The sequence below is a fragment of the Carcharodon carcharias genome, chromosome 14, assembly GCF_017639515.1.
Source record: "Carcharodon carcharias isolate sCarCar2 chromosome 14, sCarCar2.pri, whole genome shotgun sequence".
In the NCBI taxonomy this organism is placed as follows: Eukaryota; Metazoa; Chordata; class Chondrichthyes; order Lamniformes; family Lamnidae; genus Carcharodon; species Carcharodon carcharias.
This window is the reverse complement of record NC_054480.1, coordinates 38,568,569-38,594,029: the sequence shown is the minus strand read 5'-3', so window position 1 is coordinate 38,594,029 and position 25,461 is coordinate 38,568,569. Positions and strand designations below refer to the sequence as shown.

The following is a 25,461-nucleotide window of genomic DNA, read 5'->3' as shown; positions in this document are numbered from 1 at the left end:
ACACGTTTTTATTGCCGAATTTGGCTTCTCTATCCAACAAAAAGTAGGTCTATGATTCTGCCACTAGGATGAGAGAAAGGAACTCAGAAAAGTAAATAAGGTGAGCCAACACACATGAAAATCTTTCATGACGCAAAGGAAAAACTCCAGCCTAAAGTGGGCCGAAGCAAGGGGATCTACGAATGGGCTTGCAGTTATATAGTGCTTTATCACATCTCAGAGCATCTTACAACACTGCACAAGCAATTAATTACTTTTGAAATGCAGTCACTGTGATACAAAGACAAATATAGTAATCAGTTATGTACACCAGTGTTTCATATACAGCAAATGGATGAATGACCTAACCCTATCCCAACCCTTAGTGGTTTTGCTTAAGGGATCATTTTTGGCCTGACCTCTGGGAGAAGCCCCTACTCTTTGGCCTGAATTTTCGCTTTCGGGTTGGGAGTGCAGAGTCGGAAGAACTCCCAGTTCTGCAAACCCAAATCCTGAAAACCTGCCCCAGAAGTTCTGATTTTCATTCCTAAGGGGCAGGGTGTAATGGGAATTGTGCCCACAGACCCCAGAAAAAGTTCGGTGGTAATACAGGAGCTACTGGATGCGGAGGTGTTCTGAGCGAAAGGCCAAGTTATCAGGCTCTTTGTTCCAGCTGTAAAAAAAAACAAAAAACAGTCCTCTACTCCTCACATCCTCACAGCCCCTCACACTCACAAAAACTCCCATGCCCCATCCATGCCAACTCATGCTACCTCATTCCCCCATACATCCCCCATGGTCCCTCATACCCTCCATGCCAACCTATGCCCCTCTACATATCCCTGGCCCTTTATAGCACCTATGCTAACTTAGTGCCAACTCATTGCACCACCCTTTGTCCTTCCACCCTCCATGCTAACTCACCCACTATCCACCATGGGCAGACCTCAGGACCAATGCTGAGGAGAAATAAAATCATGCTGTAAGTGTCTATTGACAAATTCACTATTTTAAAAAAAATTCTCCTTGATAAAAACCCATTCAGTACATTTAAATTCCTTCAATCACTTAATCCCTTATAACAACAAGCACCTGTATTTATAGTCAGTAAGAGGCACACTGTCAGTGAGGGGAGGCTTCGGCCTGGGAGGGACAGAGACCGAGTGAGTATAATTGGGAATTTGGTTCAAAGTGGGAATTCAACTGGTAAATACTTTTTAAGTTCAATTTTAGAGTAAGGCCAAGATTTTCTCTGCCCGTCATGGTTGGGCATGTTCGGTGGCATGAACAGACAATATGGTGTGACCAGTTCCCCAATGATGTGGAACCAGTTTGTGATTGTCCGCTCAGCCCGCTGATGGCGGGCCGCATTCTCTGCTATCGGACATCGGGAACCTCATTGTAATACATCAGCATACCATTATTAGGCATGCCCCGCCAGAATCATGCCCCCCACCCACCCCTCGCTGGATCGTCTGCCCACATTGGTGGGAAAGCATGCCAGTGTAGAACACACCATGTCAACTGTGACATGCAGAAGTCGGGACTTAGCCGCGAGGACTTTGCTAACATCGCGGACATCCGAGGAGCAGAAGATGCTGGAGCCCGACACCAATGGCACACTAGAGGAATGTCCTTGGCATGCTGGGTGGATTCTCATGGACATGTCTCTGCTGTGAAGCAGCGCACAGAAGTTGGATAATCACCATTGATGTTCACAACGGGTGATGGTTGAGAGGGTGGGAGAGGAAAGGCTAGAAGTGGCTGGGAGAGGAAGAGGTGTCAGGTGGGGCGAGGTTGGGAGGAAGGAATGAAGGTGTCAAGATGGGGTTAGCTTGGGAGGGGGAATGAAGGTGCTGGGGGGGAGGTGGGGCGGGGGAAATGGGGGAGAAGATGACAACTGGAGAGGTAGGTGGAAGGTGCAAGGGAAGTAATGCAAAGAGGGAGGGTGTCCAGGGGAAGGAAGGGGAGAGGAGAGGGGAGGGTGTCTGGGGGGAGAAAGGGGTGCAAAGAGGGGAGGGTGTCCAGGCAACGGGGGAGAGGAAGGGGTGCGAAGAGAAGGGTGTCCAGGGTGGGGGAGGAAGGGGTGCAGAGAGGGGAGGGTGTCCAGGGGTTGGGGGAGAGGAAAGGTGCGAAGAGGGGAGGGTGTCCAGGTTGGGGGACAAAGGGATGTGGAGAGAGCAGAGTGTCCTGGGGGAGGAGGGCATGCGAAGAGGGGAGGGTGTCCAGAGGGAGGAAGGGGTATGGACAGGAGAGGGAGTAAGGCTGGAGGAACAGATAATTCTGGAGGAAGGCGTCAGGAAAGGGTAGGAACTAAGTGGGAGGGAGTCCAGGGGGATGGTGGAAGAAGTGGGGGTGTAAGGTGTTCCAGGGGGGAAGGGGTGCAGGCGGGGGGGAAGTGCAGGTGAACGTGCACAGGAGGGGTCAGATAGGTCCATGTCTAACTCCTGGGGAGTGAACTGAGGGAGGGTGTGGTATGGAGGAAGAGTGAGAATGACCGAGGGCAAAAAGTGAAGTGGTCGAGTGAGGGTTCAATGGTAGCAATAGAAGGGACGTTGAGGGTGGTTGGTGGGGACCCGGAGGCAGACACAGATCTGGGATGGGAAGGAGGAGGTTCGGGAGGTGAATGTGGATGGGGTTGGGATTTTCAGGAAGGAAGGGAATGTGCACGTTCACCTGGACATCCCCAATGGAAAAGGGTTGTGGCTGGTGGGTAACAGAGGGGAGGTGGTAGGTGATGCCGGGATGGGGGCGTCAACTGTGATGGGAGAGAGGAAATGGGTGACCAGGAGAGGGGAGTACACAATACAGTGAAACCAGACCATGCTTACTAAATCTAAAGTGGAATGAGAGCCATGGTGGGAGAGATCATGTGCTGCATGGGAATGTACTCAGTGAGTGGGTGGAGAAACAGGTCAACTCACATGGACGACCAGCAGACAGCATTCAAAATGATCAGGACATTAAGATGAGTGTGAAATTTGAAGGATCTGCATGCATGGGAGAGTGCTTGCATGAGGCTCCGAAAGGCCCTGCCACACACACAACTTTTCCCTCCAGAATCACTCGTGGACCGGCTACTCCCTCAGTGGTGATGGGTCTTCTGGGCTGCTTATTTCTCCCTCTTCACTGGAGGAGGAGTCTTCTTGGCTGCAGATGAGGACATGGATAGAGCTGACGGACTGGCTAGCTGAGGGTGTTGGTCTGTTTGTAGAGCTCCCTGTGAACCAAAGTAGAAATAAGAAGTACATGGCAGCAGAGTCAAAAGCAGTAGCGAGAGCACTCACAGTTGCGTTGACGGAGGGATGATGTGGTGCAGGATCTTCAGGTGTGTGTTCGCTGCCAACCTCATTGTCGCTGCAGGCAGAGTCCACATCCTGACCAATCAGCACGATGGCGCGCTCTCCAAAATGAGTGAGGGGCCTAATGTGGGCCACTTCACCCCCGGTCTGGGTCCTCTCCCTGCAGATGGTGAGCAGGCTTCTCCATGAAAACAGATGGAGGGAGTGTGAGCAGGACGCATGGCACTGCACGGAATGTTTGTGTAGTGAGCGGCGTCATGGACAGGAATGAGGATGTGAGCTCCAGAGGATATAAGCCTGATGGAGATGTGAGTGCGTGTGTGAGAGTTAGTTTTGTTGTCCTTTTGAGGTGCAAGATCCCTGTGGGTGTGTGATGGGTTTGTGAGTGTGAGAGTTGAGAGTGATGAGAAAAGGGAGTTAACCTGCTGGAATGGATGAGACCATTCATCCTGTAGTGGCAATGGGTGGCGTCCACTTTTGCAGGGCATTGGCGCTGACCACCACTGCCATCGTCTCCCTACCCTGGTTGGTAATACTGCTGCCCATCCTGTAGCCAGAGTGGGACTAAAGGACATCGTGACGGGCCTCCACGGCATCCAAAAGACATTCCAGTGATGTGTTGCTAAACTTGGGGGCTGCAGTCTTCTTGCCTTTCATGGACACCTTCCCTGCAGTAGTGGTGACCTGGAAGCACTGAGATGTGTGCATGCGGCTGCACGTTAAATATGGCGCCTGGCATAATGAAGCGGTGAGGTGATGGCGGGGAGTGAATGAGATCCCGTCTACCATTGAAATGGCGTGTTTCTCGGGAAATGCATAAATAATGTGTCGGGATTGGGATGATACTGCGTGAAAACCCGCCATCGCAGCCAGCAGTTAAACCATCATTTTAGTCACCCACTACCGCACCTGTGCAAATCTGGGATAATTCTGCCCTAAGAGTCAGATTCCAACCTAGAACTAGCAGCCTTTAAGTAAGTTAAATAGCCGGTTAAACAGGAAACTGCCTTAGTGACAGTTAACTGTCAATCGCCTGAAAGCCCTTGCCTGAATAGGTGTTGATTACTGTAGCAGGAACTTTAAGCTTGAGAGTGAATCATCACAGCTCTATATAAGAAAGGGACTTTTAAAGCGCATGGACAGTAAGGCGCACATGTTCAGTGAGGGGAGACTTTGGCCTGAGTAAGACAGAGACTGAGTGAGATTATTTGAGAGTTTGCTTCAAAGTGAAAATTCGCTGCATAGGGGGAAAAAGGTGCTTAAGGTAAGGTTTAGCAAGAGGTAAAGTGTGTTGAATGGGGAGTTTGGTGAACGGTAGGAAGGAAGTGCTTTTTTCCTTCTACTCTTTTTCAGCCTCCAGTGTTTGATTTCAACTTTGGTGCAGCAGAAGGAGCAGGTGAACCAGTAACTGGTATTATTAATTTTATCAGTATTCTCAGTATTGTATTGTTTTATCAGTATTGTAAAGTTTACTAGCAGTGCCAAAACCTATTGGGAAGTGTAGACTTTATTATTATAATTAATTAATTAGCAATTAATAATTAATTAGCATATTGGAGATGGCGGAGCAGGTGATGTGCTGTGATTGCAGGATGTGGGAGCTTCTGGATACCGGTGTGATCCAGGGCAAACACAGCTGCAGGGAGTGTTTGCAGCTGCAGGAACTTTGGCTCCAAGTTATTGAACTGGAGCTGAGCTACAGACACTGCAGCACATCGGGGAAGGGGAAAATTACCTGGACACTTTATTCCTGGAGATGCTCACACCCCTTAGGGTAGGGTCTTCTGATTTGGTCAGTGGTCAAGGACAGGAGAGTGTGATTGCAAGTGAGGTAGGTGAGGGGACCAAGCGGGCAGGAGTGCAGGAGCATCAGTCCTGAACCGTGCTGGGACCGGTGTTCTTGCAAGCCACATAACTAGGGAAGCAGAGAGGATTTTAAACTAAGTAGTGTGGGTAAGGGATCAAATTTGGGAAGATGGGGTAAATCAAAGAGTAGAGACATGGTCAAAGAGAAACGTATTATTACAGGAAATGAAAAACAGTCTGTGACAGGAAGGGACAGAGAGTACAAATCGAACAGTAAATCGATAGATGAGACTGGAGGTTATAAAAAGAATAAAAGGATAAAACTAAAGGCTCTGTATCTGAATGCATGAAACATTCAAAACAAAACAGATGAACTGAGAGTGTACATAGAAATAAATAAGTACGATTTGATATCCATTACAGAGACATGGCTGCAGGAGGACATGAATTGGAAGCTGAATATTAAAGGGTATAGGACATTTAGGAAGGACAGGAAGCAAGGAAAAGGTGGAGGGGTGACTCTGTTAATGATGGTATTAGCACAATAGTGAGAATGACCTAAGTTCAGGAAACCAGGATGTGGAAACAGTTTGGGTAGAGATGAGAAATGGTATAGGCAAAAAGTCACTTGTGGGAGTCATGTACAGTCCCCGTAACAGTATCCACATGGTAGGGTGGAGCATAAAGGAAGAAATAATGGGAGCTTGTCAGAAAGGCACAGTGTTAATCATGGGAGATTTTAATCTACATATAGACTGGAAAAGTCAGATGGGCAAAGGTAGCCTAGGTGAAGAGTTCATAAAATGACTCCGGGATAGTTTCTTAGAACAGCATGTCCTGTAGCCAACCAGAGCGCAGGCTATACTAGACCTAGTATTGTGCAACAAGATAGGATTAATTAATGATCTTATGGTGAAAGCACCCCTAGGTAGCAGCGACTGTAAAATGATTGAATTTTACATTCATTTTGAGGGAGAGAGACTATGTTTTTAAACTTAATTAAGAGCAATTATGAGGGCATGAAAGCAGAGCTGGTTAAAGCGAATTGGCAAATTAGGTTAAGGGATAGGTCAATTGAGATGCAGTGGTAAACATTTAAGGGGAGATTTCAGAATACACAGAATAGATACAATCCAGCGAGTAAGAAAAAGTCCAAGGGACGGACGCACCATCTGTGGTTAACCAGAAAGGTTAAAGATAGTATCAAACTTAAAAGAAATAGCATATAATTGTGCAAAGATAGGTGGAAGGTCAGAAGATTGGACCAAATATAAGGAACAGCTAAGGATGTCTTAAAGATTAATAAGGAGGGAAAAATTAGAGTACGAGAGAAAGCTAGCCAGAAATATAAAAACCGATGGTAAGAGTTTCTATAAATATTTTAAAAAGAAACGAGTTAACAAAGTAAGTGTTGGTCCTATAGAAAGTGAATTGGGGAATTAATAATGGAAAACAAGGAAATGGCAGATGAATTGAACAGGTATTTTGCCTCAGTCTTTACCATAAAGGATACAGAAGCCAGAAGCAGGTATAACTCAGGAAATTGAAGGGAGGGAGTAACTCAGGAACATTACAATCACCAGAGAAGTGGTACTGAGTATGTTGTTGAAATTGTGAGCTGACAAGTGCCTGGGTAATAATGGAATCCATCCTAGGGCCTTAAAAGAAATGGCTAATGAGACAGTTGATTGTATTGGTTTTAATTTTCTGATACGTTAGAACTCCCTAGATTCGAGGAAGGTCCCGTTAAATTGGAAGACGGCAAATGTAACTCCATTATTGAAAAGGGGAGGGAGACAGAAAGGGGGAAACTACAAGCCAGTTAACTTAACATGTCAAAGGGAAAATGTTAGAACCTATTATTAAAGAATCCATAGCAGGGCACCTGGATAAGTTCAAGGTAATTGGGCAGAGTCAACATGGTTTTGTGAAAGGAAAATCATGTTTAACTAACTTATTGGAGTTCTTTGATGAAGTAGCATGTCTGGTGGATAAAGGGGAACCAGTGGATGTAGTGTACTTAGATTTCCAGAAGGCATTTGATGAGGTGCCATATCAAAGGTTATTGTGGAAAATAAAAGCTCATGATATAGGGGGTAACATATTGGCATGGATAGAAGATTGGCTGGCTAACAGGAGCAGAGAGTAGGCATAAATGGATCTTTTTCAGGTTAGCAAGATGTAATGAGTGGTGTGCCTCAGAGATCAGTGCTGGGACCTCAACTGTTTACAATTTATCTAAATGACTTGGATGAAGGGATGGATGGGATGGTTGCCAAATTTGCTGATGACACAAAGTTAGGTAAGAAAGTAAGTTGTGAAGAGGATATAAGGAAGCTACAAACAGATATAGATAGGTAAGTGAGTGGGCAAAGATCTAGCAAATGGAGTATAATGTGGGAAAACGTGAAATTGTCCATTTTGGCAGGAAGAATAAAAGAGAAGCATATTATCTAAATGGTGAGAGATTGCAGAGCCCTGAGATGTACAGGGATCTGGGTGCCTTAGTGCAGGAATTGCAAAAGGCTGGTATGCAGGTACAGCAAGTAATTAGGAAAGCTAATAGAATGTTTTCTTTTTTTACAAGGGGAATTGAATACAAAAGTAGAGAGGTTATGCTTCAGTTATACAGAGCATTATTGAGACCAAATCTGGAATATTATGTACACTATTGGTCACCTTATTTAAGGAAGGATGTAAATACGTTAGAAGCAGTTCACAGAAGGTTTACCAGACAAATACTTGGAATGTGTGGGTTGCCTTATGAGGAAAGGTTGGACAGGCTAGGCTTGTATCCGCTGGACCTTAGAAGAGTAAGATGTGATTTGATTGAAACATATAAGATCCTGAGAGGTTACCTGGTGAATGTGGAGAAGATGTTTCCTCTTGTGGGAGGATCTAGAACTGGAAGTCACTGTTTAAAAATAAGGCATTTCCCATTTAAATCAGTGACGAGGCAAAATATTTTCTCTCTGAGGGTTGTGAGGCTTTGGAACTCTCTTCCTGAAAAGGCATTGGAAACAGAGTCTTTGAATATTTTTAAGGTAGAGGTCGATAGATTCTTGGTAAGCAAGGGGGTGATAGGTGATCGGGGTAGGCAGATGCAAATTTGAGATTACTATCAGATCAGCCATGATTTTATTAAATCAGGCTCAAGGGGCAAAATTACCGACTCCTCTTCTTTGTTTGTAGTCTCACTTCAAAGACTTTATAAGCGTTTGGAGCTGTCAATCAAACTGTGAACAGACAGACACCCCAATGTGATAATTTTAAGTTGTGAAACCAGTCATGTAGCACTAATCCTATGATAATCCTCAGATGGAGTGAAATAGTAAGTACTGATTCTTTTAACACTGCAGACAGTTTTTTTTAACAAATATTTAAAAGGCCGGAGATTTAAATGCCTTGACAGCTTGAAACCTCCCTTGACAGTTCCACTGAGCTTATCTAATTCTTACACAGATTCATGTCTAATTTTAACAATCCCAAAGGGCACTTGACCTCTCCCAAAGCTGTCCCTGGACGTATCACAAAGAGTACCCTACCTCACCAAAAGGTTACCTTACCTCTTCAAAGAATTCAATTAACTTTAGATCTTCTCTTGATAGGTTTAAAGTGCACAAGTCGTGTTTTGGATATCCCACTAATGAAAATTGGATCTGACTGATGGCAGCTGCACTTTTGCATGTGCATTTGTCTCTGTGAACCATTATATATTTGTCCCCCATAACCTTTTACTCGACAACTGTTTCATATCTTCTCTTTCCTGAAAGCTTTCACACATCACTGAGGTGTGGTACCATAGATGTCTGTCACCCTCCCATTCCATGTTCAAATACATTTTAAACCTTGACAATACGCCTCTGCATGCTATTCAACACCAGAGGATTTCTTTACCTTGTTGAAGTGCCATTCCTGTTGCATCAGTCTGGACATTCAGCAATGTTGTCTATTTGACTAAGGAACTGTTTCAGCCGTTGCCGTTGAACGCCTCACTTGATATCCATTCTTGCACACTTTATGCTATGATTATAAACGCACAAGAATGGACATCATTTGAGGGGATCAACGGGAACAGCCGAAATGAATTTCACATCATAGGAGGAGGACTTGGATCTATCTAGTCTGTGCAGGTGTTTTCTCCACAAAGATTTCCCAATCCAATCTTGTCTCCTGTTTGCTACCTCATATCCTTTGGTATTTCTCTTTTTTAAGCAACTCCAGTTCATAAAAGGACTACAGTACACAGAAAATTCCAACTGTCCTCTGCTTGAGGAAATTTTTTCTCAACTCCTCCTTTTTGAGATTATCTTCAATTTGTGTTGTCCTATTGCTATCTTGCTGGCCACAGAAAACAATCACTATGCACATCTCAGGTAATTCTATGGTCTGAAAATCCACCTCCTTTGTGAAGGCTGAGCAGGATAGTGATCAAAAGAAGTAATGTAATTCAGTTACTCATTGGTGTAATCCAACTAAGCTATCAGGGGATCTTACATGGCGTTTTGCATCAGACGTTCACAATTGTTTTTTAATGTATAAACATATATATAATATTCAAATTAACTAGATGTTTTAAAAGTTAGCTCTTTTAAGCAATGTCTTTTCTCTAAAATTTTATTTACATAAAAATTAATCCTTTGAGGTGACTTCCTAAGATTTTGTAATATTAAGCACTGTTTTATCAATTCAGAAAGATTGACTCCACTCTAATCTTTGCAGCTGCAAGATGCTTTGAAGTGTCAACATTGTGCTAAGCAGTTTAAATCCAAAGCTGGGCTAAAGTATCACACAATGGCAGAGCACAACAATAAGGTGAGTAAACGACCTCAATTCTTGATTACACTAATTAAAGCTCCAACTCCAATTTGACAGCTGAGTTTTTATTTCACAAACATTGGCACCCAATAAGGAATATTACTTGTTGGGAATACATATTAGGAAGTCAAAGGTGTGCAGAATTTCCCAACATGAGCTTACAGTAGACAAGGCTCCTCGCTATGCAGAAATATAAGTTACCTGATGGCGTTTATGAACTTCAAATAAAATAGCATTTTCTTGTCCCTTATCTTGCAGCCTGTGATGAATGCAGAGAAGCTGCTGGATGAACAGCAAGAGCGTGAAAGACTCCGGAGAGTGCTTAAACAAATGGGAAAATTGAAGTGTCCTAATGAGGTTAAATACATTCTAAATATTAATATTGGCAGGTTGAAGCTGAATTTTACTCCCTAAGTTTTTTATTTTGATAAGTCATTAGGACTAATTTTACAACCATGCATTCCTGGTACAGAGTCTTGTTTGTTGGAAGTGCATAGCGGAAAATAATGAAAACTCACGCATGATTTCTTGACATGTGCACGCAATAGGAGATATTCTGTAAAATTAACCCTTTGGAGATTTATGCTCTTTCATCATTTGGTAGTTCCTAACTGGATACCATTGTGGAAATATATATAACAGCTGTATGAAACAGTAATTTGAGAAATTGAGTGTATCCCTGCTGCTTGATTTAGTACATAAACTTTGTAATTATTGTTTACCTAGGGCTGCACAGCTACTTTTGCCAGCCTAATGGGCTACCAGTACCATTTAAAAAGATGTGGGAAAGAGCCTGCCGATATTGAAAAAGCTGTTTTCATTTGTGAGCATTGTGGGAAGGAGTATAAATCGAAGGCTGGTCATGACTATCATGTAAAATCAGAACATACAATGGTAAGATTTCATGATTTTCAAATAATATGTAATTTAAAAACTTTTCATTTCTCTCATACTTTTTTATGAGCAATGTGTAAATGTTATAGTGCAAACATTTCTTTAAGTTTAGCCTCAGTATACCCAAGCATTCATCTGATGTTTTTGTGAATGTCTTTGGTGATGATTAAGGCTACTATTAGGGGTTCATTACATAAAAATAGAACTTGCATTTGTATAGTGTTCAGAAAGCCCTTAAGGGCTTCACAGCTAATTAAGTTCATTTGAAGTATTGTATTTTAGGGAATTATATCAGTCAATTTGTTCACAGTATGGTATAGCAAAAAAGTATGAAATAAATGACTGGCTAATCTGTTCTATTGGTGGTGGTTGAGTAGTGAATGCTAGTTAGGGAACTATGAGAACTTCCCTGCTCTTCTTTGAATAGTGCCTCAGAATCTTGTAAAGGCAAGGCATTGGCTTAATGTCTCATCTTTTCCCAACAGTGCAACACTCCTTCAGTGTTGCAGTAATGTCAGCCTAGATGATGTGCTTAAGTATGGCTCGAATCTGCAACCTTTTTACTCAGTGCTGACTCTGGAGAATATAAGGAGCTTTTACATTTGGCAGTTCTGAGTTTACCTTGCTGAAGCCTTATCCTTAAAACAAAAACATAAGTACGTGTTTATGTCACCTTGTCTGAATTGGCAGTACTTGTTTTTGAATCAGAAATTTATTGGTTCAAACCGTACTCCAGGACAAGAGCACAAATTGTACAACTTGTACAATTACCTGCACAGTTAATTCCGCTTCTTTCATATATATTCTTTATAAATCCTTTCCCACCTTAGTCCCTGATGACACACATAAGTGCATGTTTAAAAGAGCAGGAAGTTTTCTGAAGTCATTATTCTTGTAAACTTTCTTTACTCTCAACTGTCTACTTCAAGGAAGGATCATGTTTCTAAAAGTTACATTCCTTCTCCTTTGCAGTCATTAACATTTGTTGTAATGTATCAATTCATGGATTGTAAAAAGGGAGAAAGGACAATTGCATCTTTTTAACCATAACATTGATGATAACAACACCAACAAAATATTGTTTAGGCAACTGAAGATTCTGATCAGAAATCAGCTGAGGAAGACTTCGAGAATTTGTTTGAGAAAACACCAAGCGGGCGCATCCGCCGAAGATCTGCGCAAGTAGCTGTTTTCCATCTCCAGGAAATTGCAGAAGACGAACTATCAAAACTTTGGACCAGAAGAAGAAATAAAGATGACTTAGTCCCTGACATTAAGAGGGTAAGGGAATATTTATTTCAATGAAAGTGACTTTTGAAGAAAATTGAAGGCCTTTTACTGAAATTGTGTTGACATCTTTATTTTTGTAATTTTACATTGTGATGTGGATTGTGGTGCCTCTCAGTAGTTACACACATTATTTCCTGTAGAAGTCTTTAATTCTATATACAAGTTATCATGCAATAAAAAACATTGAAAGAAGCAGCAGTTCTTACACAGAGAGCTATGTGATTATACTCATTTTAATAAAAGATTTTGACGCAGCAGCTAGAGTTGTGGTTTAAGGCTTTGAAGATGTTAGCATACCCTGATGGGATGCCGCACTGTCTTGCAATGTACCAGAGTGACAGCCAATGGATACTATCCAAAGCCTCCTTGAAATAAATTAAGCTGTTACCAAGTGGCTTCTGACACTCTAGTTTCTGCTTTATGATGTTCCTGAGTGAAAAGATCTGCGCACAGCATGATCTACCGCCCTGGGAACTTGCCTATCTTTCACAAAGGGTACCGTCAACTTCTGCTTTCACTCTGTTGGGGGACACCTTGCTGAAGACCTTGCCAGGTACTGGCAGTAGTGTTATGCCACTCCAGTTGTTGCAATCGCTGAGGTTTCCTATCTTTGGCAGCTTGACGATTACTCCTTGCCTCCATTCATCCAGGATGTCCTCTGCAGTCCAAGGTCCGTGAGCTCTGTTGTGATAGTATTCTTGCCATGTTTCAAAAGCTCTGCTGGTATCTTATCAATCACAGGTGCCTTGTTTTTCTTCAAACTTTTTATGCTTCCTTCGACTTCTGATCTGGAAATTTCATCTGCTGCGTCAAGACCAGCACGGGTACCACAGACTCCTTCGACATCATCATGAGTTTGGCAAGGCTGTGTAGTCTCCCCGTTCCTTTTCCTCTTTGTCATTGATTTCATCATGAGGGATGCAATGGTGGGTGCAGACTGGTATCCATTGGCATCCCATGGCAAAACCACCAGTTAACAGACCTGGATTTCATAAACAACATTGCCTTGCTTGCCAAAGAATCGTGCGCATTCCAAGATATGATCACCAGTCTTGAGAGTAGCAGTGCCAAGGTTGGTCTACGCATCAGCTGTGAAAAGACCAAGATAACGACAACCAGACAGCAACAAAGGCCTCCTGTCACCAACAGTTAACAGACCATCGAGGACTTTGGACACTTCCCCTACCTAGGAAACAACTTCCTCAGTGAAGATGATATAGAAATCGATGTCCACACAAAAATTGGCAAAGCAGCATCTGTTTTTCAGCAGTTCTACACAGTGTAGGCAGCCAAGACCTTCAAAACAGCCATGAAGCTGCAAATCTACATGTCCATAGTTGTACCAACTGCAATCTATGCTAGCGAGACATGGAAGAAAATAACAAAGGTGTCACATAAGTTGGACAGCTTTAACCGGCGCTGCCTATGTAAGATCCTGGGCACAACATGGGGAGACCATCACCAATGAGGAAAAACTACAGAGGACTGATCCGAAATGCCTGTGGGACATCATGACAGCTGTCAGGACACATATTCCGCCTTCCAGACGTACTGCCACAGTGGCAGTAGAATGGACATCACAGATGGAAGAAGAGAACAGGGCCAGCCAATGAAGACCTGGTGAAGTACATTTAAGGAGGACCTTCAAGAACAGGACACCACCTGAGCTGAAGCGAAAGAGGTTGCAATGTTTTGGCCAGTGGTGGGGCAAGTGGTGGAGCCTTGCTGCATATTGTCCCACACAGGACCAGAGGAGCTAAGCCTAAAGTCAGCAAGGAATGCAAAATGGTTTATCACACCAACAGCCAATCATCCAGACTTCTGCCATCTATATCCTATCCCATTCTAGAGCTCAATCACCTATCACCATTACCTTTGCTGACCTCTGTTAGCTTGCTACTGCTCAACACATGGTCCTGAAGTTCCTCTGGTTGTAATCATACATGACCTCCAGAAATTCTGCCAGGATTTGTGCACTCACTGGGAATGCATCCCATTTGCATGCAGCAAGTGAGCAAAAATGTCTCTTTGGGAGCATCTTCAATGCTTAATTATGCATTCCAGCTGGAAATCCAGATATCTGCCCACCGATTGGTGTTATTCAAATTCCTTGGCCCTGACCATTATCACTTTATTGCCTCCTGAACAGAGAGCCAATCTATAAAAGTATTTTTTAAGAAGAATTTAGGTAGTCCTTAGGGTCAACTTAGTGGGCCTTGACGTCACTGATAGGATTGACATAGGTCTTTGTGAGGAATAGATAGAAGTTTCTTCTGTTACAAGACATTGAAGAAAATTCTGGAAACTGCCACATTCCTGGGGTTCTGCTAGTCTCTTGCTGGAATTATGACATTAGCCTGGTAAATTTCCTGCAACATTTCAGTGCAGTTGACCTAATTGAAAAGGTGTACTTGTGGTATCAGAGGAGAAGAAAGATCTGGGGAGTTTAGCGAACCAGTCATAAAAACCATCAACATAATGTTCCCAAGCTGCTTAAAAAAACAAACAGAATGTTGAGGTACATAGCAAGGAGTATAACATCTAAATTCAGCAAAGTCATACTTGGCTCTGGTAAGATCACATCTGGAGTACAGTATGCACGTTTGGTTTCTCTATTTCAAAAAGAAGTAACACCAAAAGTTTGGACAAAAAGAATTATTGTCAAGCTTTTGAAGAAGTCACAGAAATGATTGTAACAGCTGGTGTGATATTAACCTCAATAGAATTGCTGCAGCCCTAATCACATAACGTTAAAAATTATTGCATGATTAATAGGCTAGACATTGTTTGTCTGAGAACAAGCTATGTAGACTGTTCTTATCCAAGTCTTTCTCTCTTGATGTAGCTTAAATATACTCGTCCTGGGCTACCATCATTCAACCCCAAACAGCTGGAAAGCTGGAAAAATGAGGTCAAAGAAAATGGTCAGATCTGCTGCCCTAATAATGTAAGTAAAGGCAGCCATAAGTGTTATTTTAGATCTTTCCCATAGCACTATTCTTGTATAGTATGTCTTGTGAAGGGTTAAATTTCTCTTCCAATTCTTCTCATGCTGTTTCCAAATTCATCTTGTACATGGGCCCCAGATCCTGCTTCATTAACCTTTCCCGCTCTCATTGGAATCATAGCTTACAGATAATGTCCCAGACACTACCATCACCATCCCTGAGTTTGTCCTGTCCCACCGGAAGGATGGACCCTGCAGAGGTGGTGGCACGGTGGTATACAGTTGGGAGGGAGTTGTCCTTGTAGTCCTCAGCACGACTCTGCAACCCATGAAGTCTCATGGCATGAGGTCAAATATGGGCAATGAAACATTCTGTTGATTACCACGTATCGCCTTCCCTCAGCTGATGAATAAATGCTCCCCTATGTTGGAGAAAGCACTGCGGGTGGCAAGGGCGCAGAATGTACTCTGGGTGGGAATCATCAATGTCCATCGATAGCACCACCACAGACCGAGCTGGCAGAGTTCTAAATGACATAGCGGCTAGACTGGGTCTGCGGCAGGTGCTGAGGGAACCAACAAGAGGGAAAAACATACATGACCTCATCCTCACCAACCTGCCTGCTGCAGATGCGTTTATGCATGACAGTATCAGTAGGAGTGACCACTGCACAGTACTTGTGGAGACAAAGTTCCGCCTTCACACTGAGGATACCCTCCATTGTGTTGTGTGGCACTATCACCGTACTACGTGAGATAGATTTCAAACAGATCAAGCAACTCAAGACTGGGCATCCATGAAGTGCTGTGGACCATCAGCAGCAGCAGAAATGTACTTGAACACAATCTGTAACCTCATGGCCTGGCATATCCCCCACTCTACCATTACCATAAAGCCAGGGGGTCAACCCTGGTTCAGTAAAGAGTGCAGAAGGGCATGCCAGGAGCAGCACCAGGCATACGTAAAAATGAGGTGCCAACCCGATGAAGCTATAACACAGGACTACTTGCATGCCAAACAGCATAAGTAGCAAGTGATAGACAGAGTTAAGCGATCCCACAACCAACAGATCAGATCTAAGCTCTGTAGCCCTGCCACATCCAGTCCTGAGTCAAACAACTCTACTGGAGGAGGAGACTCCAGAAATATCCCCATCCCCATCCTCAATGATGCGGGAGTCCAGCACATCAGTGCAAAAGATTAGGCTGAAACATTTGCTCCTGACCTCATTACAGCTTTGTTCAAACATACACAAGAGCTGAACCCCCGAGGTGAGAGTGGTTGCCCTTGACATCAAGGCCTCATTTGACCGAGTGTAGCATCAAGAATCCCTAGCAAAACTGGAATCAATGGGAATCAGGGGGAAAACTCTCAACTGATTAGAGTCATACCTAACACAAAGGAATATGATTGTGGTTGTTGGAGGTCAGTCATCCTCAGCTCCAGGACATCACTGTGGTGTAGTGTCACTGCCTCAGGGTAGTGTCCTTGGCCCAAACATCTTCAGCTGTTTCATCAATGACCTTCCTTCCATCATAAGATCAGAAGTGGGGATGTTTGCTGATGATTGCACAATGTTCAGCACCATTCGCAACTCCTCAGATACTGAAGCAGCCCATGTCCAAATGCAGCAAGACCTGGACAATATCCAGGCTTGGGCTGACAAGTGACAAGTAACATTCATGGCACACAAGTGCCAGGCAATGACCATCTTCAACAAGAGAGAATCTAACCATCCTCCCTTGATGTTCAATGGCATTACCATCACTGAATCCTCCATCATCAACATCCTGGAGGTTATTATTGACCAGAAACTGAACTGTACTAGCCTTATAAATACTGTGGCTACAAGAGCAGGTCAGAGGCTTGGAATCCTGCGATGAATACTCACCTCCTGACTCCCCAAAGCCTGTCCACCATCTACAAAGCACAAGTCAGGAGTGTGATGGAATACTCCCCAGTTGCCTGGATGAGTGCAGCTCCCACAACACTCAAGAAGCTTGACACCATCCAGGACAAAGCAGCCCGCTTGTTTGGCACCACATGCACAAACATTCACTCCCTCCAGCACAAATGCACAGTAGTAGCAGTGTGTATCATCTACAAGATGCACTGCAGGAATTCACCAAGGCTCCTTAAACAGCACCTTCCAAACCCATGCCCACCACCATCTGGAAGGACAAGGGCAACAGATAGAAGGGAACACCACCACCTGGAAGTTCCTGTCCAAGCCACACACCATCCTGACTTGGATATATAATACCATTCCTTCACTGCTGGTGGGTCAAAATCCTGGAACTCCATTCCTAACAGCACTGTGGGTGTACCTATACCGCATGGACTGCAGCGGTTCAAGAAGGCATCTCACCACCACCTTCTCAAGGGCATCTAGGGATGGGGTAATAAATGCTGGTCCAGCCAGCAAAGCCCACATCCCATGATGGAATAAAAAAATAAATAAATAAATTGCTGACCACACAACTTCTTTCCCCAGTTAACTTTGTAAATAGTTTCCTTTTCCTAGACGCCGACCTCCCCTTTCAAGAATGCTGACATGAACCTGCCCCCAAAATTACACCTGCACCCACTCCATACTTGTAAACAATTACTGCACCTCCACTCCCTTTTGCTTTCCTCTTCTAGGTACTTGAATTCACTGTCACTTCCCAGATCCTTGCCAGTTTGCTTGAAACTCTCCAGTCAGGTTTCCATAATTTCTGCTGTGGCAAAATAATCCTAAACCTGTCACAAACAGTATTATCTGTTACTGTGGTGCATTATCTTTCCTCCATTATCCTCCATCTCTCAACACACTTGATTACATGATTTTCTTGATCAGATTGCTCTCTCTTAGTTCCAATCTTACGTATCCATTCAGAACCAGAGCATTTCTCCCAATGTCTTCTCTACTAATCCCAGGATAATCACCTCAGGAGTCTACCATGGATCCTCTACCTCATATGCATGTTGCCTCTTGGTTGTGTCATCAGTGAACATGGGATCAGCTTGCTCCCCCATAATACATATAAATACATTGAAGTACAGCATGGAAATAGAGCATTTTTGGCCCAAATGATTCATTTTAGCATTTATCCTACAGTTAAAATGACTCGCGTGTTTTGATTATACATTTGGGATACGACTTTGCCATTATGTGGCCTTTCCCTGCCTGATTGGGGACCTTGGGTATTTGGTGCAAACAACTTACCTGCCATTTTAATGCCCCCCTCCCCACCCCCACCATCCTTAACAGCCAGAGGTTTAAAATCCACCCCTGCCCCCCATAGCCTCTGCCTAGTTAGCTATTTGTGACATTTTCTAATAATCCTTAATGTGAAAAATATTCTTCTAATTTCAACTTTAATTCTTCTTCTGATTATCTTCAGCCTATACCCTTATTGATTTGATAACCTATAAAAACAATCTTTTTAGCACTTACCCTCCAAAAATCTATCAAAATTCTGAAAATATTAGTTCCTTTCAGTTCCCCATCCTCTGCAATTTTTCAAGCCTTTCTTTAACTATAACCTCCCATTGCTAGTTATCTCACTAAGGTAATTTAGCGTGAGTGCAGTTATTATGTTTATTTGAATATATATTGGATGAAATATTCAGACTATGTTGCCAAGTATTTCAGTGAAAACTTTTATTTTACTGTTAACAATGGAAATAACTAGTAATATGAAATATATGCATGAAAAATCAGCCAGAATTACATTTTAGGCATTTTTCATATTACAATATTATTATTGCAACTCAAAAGGTGTGCACACATTCCAAAATCTTGAACGTATAATATTAGAATTATTTTGAGATTTATAATCCCTAACTAATACAATCAATAATCCAGTCAGTTACAGGTAGCAGATTTAATGGTACATTAGAATCTATAGTCTGGTATCATTAGCTATTGCAGTGCTGCTCCCTTCAACATTCGGATTGGCTTTAGAGTCAGAGAGCAGAGGAAAGTGTCTTCTGCCTCACCTATTTACTGCTTCACTAAGCCACACTGTGTTTCTCCTGTACTTATTGTGGTTGCTGTGAAGAAATAGGTCTTTCACTTACATATTCTGTTTTACAGCATTGTGAAGCAATTTACTCAAGTTTTTCTGGACTTAAAGCTCATCTAGCAACGTGTACTAAGGTCAGTTGGAAAGATACCCTAATGGCTAATGTGCAGTTGAGTTGTTTAAAAGTGTTCACTTGTTTCAGTTGCGTATATTCCAACCGAGAAAACGACAACTGAGTAACAGTGGCAAAAATATATGAACGGTCCCCAAAAGACTGACAGCTCAAGAACAGATTATAAACGTAAGATGTGTGATGCTAAGTGGTAACATGGAATTTGCAGCTTGAATTTTAGGTATACTGTTAAAGTCCCTGTTTTAAGTTGCTGCGTTTTAAGTTATTCCACTTTAGTGTCAGTCAGTTAATTGGGGGGTGGGGGCGTTTTTTAATCAGTGCCATTTTGGAACAGCCTCTCCTGTTCCCAACCCCCTGTCGTTGCCGACCTTCCCAGTTGCTGCTGATCTTCCCTCTCGCCGACCTTCCAAGTCACTGCTGACTTTCCTGTTCGCTGATCCTTTGGGTCGCTGCCGACTTTCCATCTCGCTGACCCTCCAGCTTTTGGCTCAGCTCTGCAATCTTGCAACTCGAAGCTGCTCCTCTGCTTCTTGCCACTCATCTCGTGAGCCCTCGGCAGCAGGAGGGAGATGCAATGAGAAGAAGTGCCAGTAAGAGGGCAGTTCAGCGAGAGGGTGTGTCGGTGAGAGGGCAGGTCGGCGAGAGGGTATGTCGGTGAGAGGGCGGGTCAGCAAGAATGATCGGTGGCAACCAAGAGAATCGGTGAGTGGGAAATACAGCAAACCAGAGGGTTGGGGAGTGGGAGAGTTGGCATGCAGAAGAGATGGTGAGCCAGAGGTAAGTAGAAAGAGTCAGCATATTTCTTTTATGTTTTAAAATTTATTTTCTTTAAAAAGTTATTTAGTTTATGATGATAGAAATTTAGCAATGTATTTCAACTGACAGGGTATAATGATTTAATTTTTTCTTTCTGATGAGAGAGATCCTACAGAACTGCAGCTTTTACATTGGTTATAATTGGAAAAATCTTATTTGCATTTGCGTTGTTGCATTTAAAGTTGTACTCTTCAGGTATGCAACTACAGCGTTAAACAAGGACTTACTGTATATAATATTCCTTCACTGGTATTGGAGAAAAAGGAAGTAAGTGCATAAAAGCCTGAAGATTCAGTTGGTGGCGTGCGGGGTACCATAGGCAGGATTTGTGTTCCCTGAGTCCCAATCCTGTATTAGAATGAAATGTGTGTTGGAAACACACAAATACTGGCTTTGGCATTCAGAGAGAGATTTTGGAGGAGGCTGCCAATTAAGTGGCCTTCAGCAGGAGCCCCATCTAATTAAGAGTAGCGAACCAACAAGACGCAGTCCAGCACTGAAATATTGGCAGCCCCACCTTCAGAGGTGAACACTGCTGAAGTAGGTGGGAGACCATGAGAGCGCCTCAAATTGGAGGCACCCTTTAAAGACATTTCAATATTTAAAAATAAAATGTGGCCAGAGTTGCCATGCCCATATTGTAGAGAGAAAACCTCTGTGACCCTCTGGCAATTATCTACGGGAGTGTGGAAACTAATTGAGGCATCGCTGGACCTCTAACCTGCTGACGGGAGGCTGTCTCCATCACTCAGCCAAACTTTGGCCTCAGCAAAACTTCCAGACGATGTTGATGAGTGCCCTTAATAGGCATATTAATTGATTACCACCTCTAATAAGGTGGTAGCCATCAACCCTCTGAAGCAGCCCATGAAAATACACTAGAGAAGGATTATGCTGGCAGACCATCACATCAGCTGGTAGCACGTGCTGGCACACCTGCTTCTGCACCTCCACGAAAATTCAGACCGACATAACTACTTGTTTTCACATTTCCATGTTAAATTTAGAATTTTTAGTTTACAAATATACATTCTGGTTAATTTTAATCAAATCTATTCCCCCCCCCCCAAACCAACCCAACCTACTGGCACCCTAGTTTAGAGGCACTTGCAAATTTTCTGAGCCAGTTCATGTTGGAGAGAGTTTAGGTGGTTGTGAGTGAGGGAGCTCCCCTAATATGAGAGCAAAGTACTGATGTTGCTGGAAAGTTGCAAAAGCAGAATGTGCTGGAAATACTCAGCAGTTCTGGCAGAACTGGGTGTCCTGGGTTGAAAGTTGATCTGCTCTGACAAAGGGTCACCAACCTGAAATGTTAACTCTTTTTTTCTCTACAGATGCTGCCAGACCTGCTGTTTCCAGCATTTTCTGTTTTTAGCTCTTAGACTGAGCCATGCTGATCTATAAATGTTTACCTTTTGATTTCTTAGACTGAAGTCAATTGAAAATTCCAATTAGGACTCAAAAAACAAACACTAAAGGCCATTTTCAAATTGCAGTCTGTCCACCCCACCCTACAGACTTGGGCATTATTTGTATTAACGTGTAATCAACGTAACCCACTTAACATTGTGAAGGTAGTTCTATGTAATTTCTGCATGACCCCACCAACTAATCAAACAAAACCAAAGAGTATTGATCTAACCTCACAAGCTAAAGTACTTAACTATCTCTAGTTGTTTTCCATTGATTATGATTTGCAGCAGTATAGCAATCACATTGTTCCAACTGATCATTAAGCCGGACCATTTGCAATTCTGAATTGTCACCCTCCTTCATCTTTGCCTTGCTTCCATCACTGTGAAACCCTCAGGCTCACCCTTTGTAACACACTCGTGGGTAACCTTCTGAGTTCAATCCTATACAAACTCCAACCCATTTACAACTCTGAATCTCATATCTAATCCCACACAAAGTCTATTTCACTAATCATCCAGCCCTCACTACTTGTCCAGAATGCACAGTCCTTCATATTGTCCACCCTCTCTCTGTCTCTGCCTCCAGCCATGTTATCCCTGCAAGGACACTCTACTGTCCAAAACTCTATGCTCTCCCATTGGTGGTAGAACCTTCAGCCACCATAGATCTGCAATTCCTTTCAGCTGTTCATCTTGGTCCATCTTTCTTCACCTTCAAACGCCTGCTCAGAAATCTACTTCTTTAAATTTAGTTTCAGTCACTTACTTTAACTTTTCCTCCATTCCTGTTTGCATCCAAATCTGACTCCTTATGAAGCATTTTGGGGTCTTTTGCTATGTTAAGGGCTTCATAAAAGTGTAAGTTGTTGTTCGATAGCAAATACAGTAGATAGCCTTTAAATTATCTATTCCATTCTTAACTAGGAATTTTAAAGGAATTAATAAAAGGAACCCATTCCATTGGAAAAAAATCCTCTGCTGTTTGACTTAATTTGAAGTTCATTAATGATATCTTCATGTCCTCCTGCTATATGATCAGTTAAGCATTTTGCTGATACCCACATTATTCCTGTTTCTTTCCCATTCAAATAAAAATCTACCCAATGGATAAATTGTCCTTGGCAACTGTGTCTAAAACTACATTTAATATGACCTTATCAAGGAGTTATAAAGGATTAATTATTTATTGAAATCTCTGCCCTTTACCATATCCCTGATTTATGTTGCCAGCAAATTTTCAATCAAGCTCACTAAATTTCCCATTAATTCTACCTTCTTCAAACACCTCTGATGCAGATCATCATATTTCTTCTCAAAATTAAAGTAAACTTCATTTACCAGATATTTCTTTCCATGAATTTAGAATCCCACTATAACAGTACAGCTTGACCTAATGTTGACTGTTTATAGATTTTACCCTATTCAGGTGAGCATTGATAGTATTCCTTAAGATGCTGGCTGTCAAGTATTTCCCTCATACAGACTAATAAACATCCGTTTTCCTGATGTAGATCTGCAGGATGACTTGGCCCTTATAGACATTCAAACTCATAGCTGTAGTGTTGTGCTAAAGAGAAAGACTTGCATTTGTATAGCAGTTTTCACAGCGACTGGATGTCTCTAGTGCTTTATGCCAATGAAGAACTTTTGAAATGTAGTTATTGTTGTAATGTAGGAAATGCAGCAGCCAATTTGCATGCACTCAGCAAACTCCCACAAACAGCAATGTGATGATGACCAAATAGTGTATTTTTTTGTGATATTGATTGAGGAATAAATATTGGCTAGGACACTGGGGATGACTTCCATGTTCCTCCTTGAAATAGTGCCATGGTATGTTTTACATCCACCCAAGCAGACAGGTGGGGCCTTGATTTAAATGAAAGATGGCACCTCTGACATTGTAGTGCTCCCTGATGGAAGTGTTTTATGAATTAAATGGATAATGCAGAAAAAATGGATATAAACAAATTAACAATGCCTAGCAAACAAGGGTTCTTTTTTTAACCCGTTATTTTCTCTATTTCTCTCCATCATATACTTTCTCCCTTCTCATGCTGGACATCAGCTGATTGTGCAGGTGGATGACCACTGACACTTCTGCAGAATCGGCTCTTGTATTGCGCACCAGTAGGTGGCACTGATGTGCAACCCAAGGAGATTTTTCAACTTTCCTCGCCCACAAATAATGTGAGCATTTTATTCCAATCAGGTCTTTGCCTACTGACTAGCTTGCTTTGTTCTTTTTTTTAAGCAAGTTTGTTTTTAATTGATGCATCATTAAGAAACACTAACAGTTCGTGGGTTAAATGCTGTTCAGTTGCATGTATGTCAATTGGCAGACTTTGCATTCCCCCGTTCGTGGTGAGATTTGGGTTCTGCTCTATTCTAAATGTCTTCCTGTTGAGTGATTAAAAACTACCTTAAGATGTATGTATACTGAAATGTTAATGTAATTTTTAACCATTGTTAGTGTAGCTCTGCAATTGTCTATGAGGATGTTTATACAGAACTCTCTCCCTGTTGGGAAAATACAATTGGGATAGGCAGTATAAATCAACTGGAATTTATAGTGCAGCTACTGGTTCAAACTGTGGTATAAATTCACCATTGGAAACACTTTTCCTGGGAGTTTTCTCTGGAATCGTGTTGTTCCACTGTTGTCACTTCAGTGTAAAGTTCGTGGGATATATAGGATTTATGCCAAAGTTAGATTTGGAGAGCAGGAAACACCCTGAGGAAATTCCCGATTTTTCATTTGATTTGAATGGGTCCCTTAAAATGGCAAACTTTGGATTCTCTTACAAATGAACCGCAGTTCTTTTTGTACGCATTTACCAAGTATCTTTGGGCAATTAGGGATAGGCAGTAAATGTCGACCTAGCCAATGACGCCCACATCCCATGAAAGAATAAAGAAAAACATTCCTAATATTTATAAATGGAGGAACGTTCCTGTGACATAGGGTGTATGGAAAAGTGACAAACATACTGACAATGTTCAGATAGTTTGTTGGCCTTTTAGTTTTAATGACAGCTGGTGCCCCTAAAGTATTATATCACCCACAGAATTATAAGATGTCACAGTACAGAAACAGGCCATTCAGCCTACGAAATCTGCACCAGTAATTTTCTGTTTTTGGCCCAGATCTTCTGATTTCCAGATCGTTGGAGACCAGACATACAACCCAAGATGCACATTGGGACAACGCAGAAGTCCTGACACACTGACCACTGTGGGAATTGCGCAGGAAGTTTGAACTTCCGACAGGCAATTTACCTGCTCCCAGGGACCCTCCACTAATGTCTCAGACTCTAGAATCGGAGACTTTGGACAGTTCCGTGCAACTTACACAGGAAATGTTAGACAGAAGAGTCCTCGTCTAACTCCTGAGTAACTACAGAGCTGACTTCCCAATCACTTAGGCTAACCCCCCCCCCCCACAATTTATCCTGCAAACACCTAACTACTTCTGCTGACCTATCCAAACCACACCTAACTACCCCCCCACCCATACCTGACTAGCCCTGACCTGACTACCTCTCCAGATCCAACTCAACTACCCTCCTGATCCACCTACCACCTCATCCATCTGCCACTCTACCCAATTTTCCACCTACCACACCCACCTACCCACCCCACTTATTCATCCACTGACCCATTTATCCACTCACTAACATTTACATTGGACACTTAAACTTATGGAAGCTAGTGCTGTAAAAAGGGGTTTCTCCTCTTCTCCGATGCTACAGCACTGTGATGGAGCTCTCTAATAGACACTGCACTCTGCAATTCTGGAGAAGCCAGAGATCTGGCAAGAAAAGCAAATCAGCATCTAGGCATGGAAAAGTTCAAGTGGAGCGGCAATCCAATGATGATTGCTGCTTCACAGAAGATCCGGGCCATTGAGCCACACTTGGTCTAATCCCACTGTTCTATTCATGCCCCAAATTTCTAAACATCCCGCTTTTTCAAGCAATTATATATTTCTCTTTTAAAAGTATGCACAGTTTATGGTAGATCATTCCGCATTCTAATTATCCTCTGTGT

At 42.7% G+C, this 25,461-nt stretch overlaps 1 protein-coding gene across 3 annotated transcripts in view; it reads left to right on the top strand.

Annotated features, from left to right (window-relative positions):
• Window positions 1-25,461, top strand: part of znf512b (zinc finger protein 512B) — a 161,485-nt gene that overhangs the window by 126,596 nt on the left and 9,428 nt on the right. For all 3 annotated transcript variants that reach the window (XM_041204067.1, XM_041204068.1, XM_041204066.1), the window contains exons 10-15: window positions 9,810-9,902; window positions 10,164-10,262; window positions 10,632-10,799; window positions 11,886-12,080; window positions 14,935-15,036; window positions 19,119-19,181. In XM_041204067.1, the coding sequence (XP_041060001.1) occupies window positions 9,810-9,902; window positions 10,164-10,262; window positions 10,632-10,799; window positions 11,886-12,080; window positions 14,935-15,036; window positions 19,119-19,181 (720 nt within the window). The remainder of the gene's footprint in view (window positions 1-9,809; window positions 9,903-10,163; window positions 10,263-10,631; window positions 10,800-11,885; window positions 12,081-14,934; window positions 15,037-19,118; window positions 19,182-25,461) is intronic.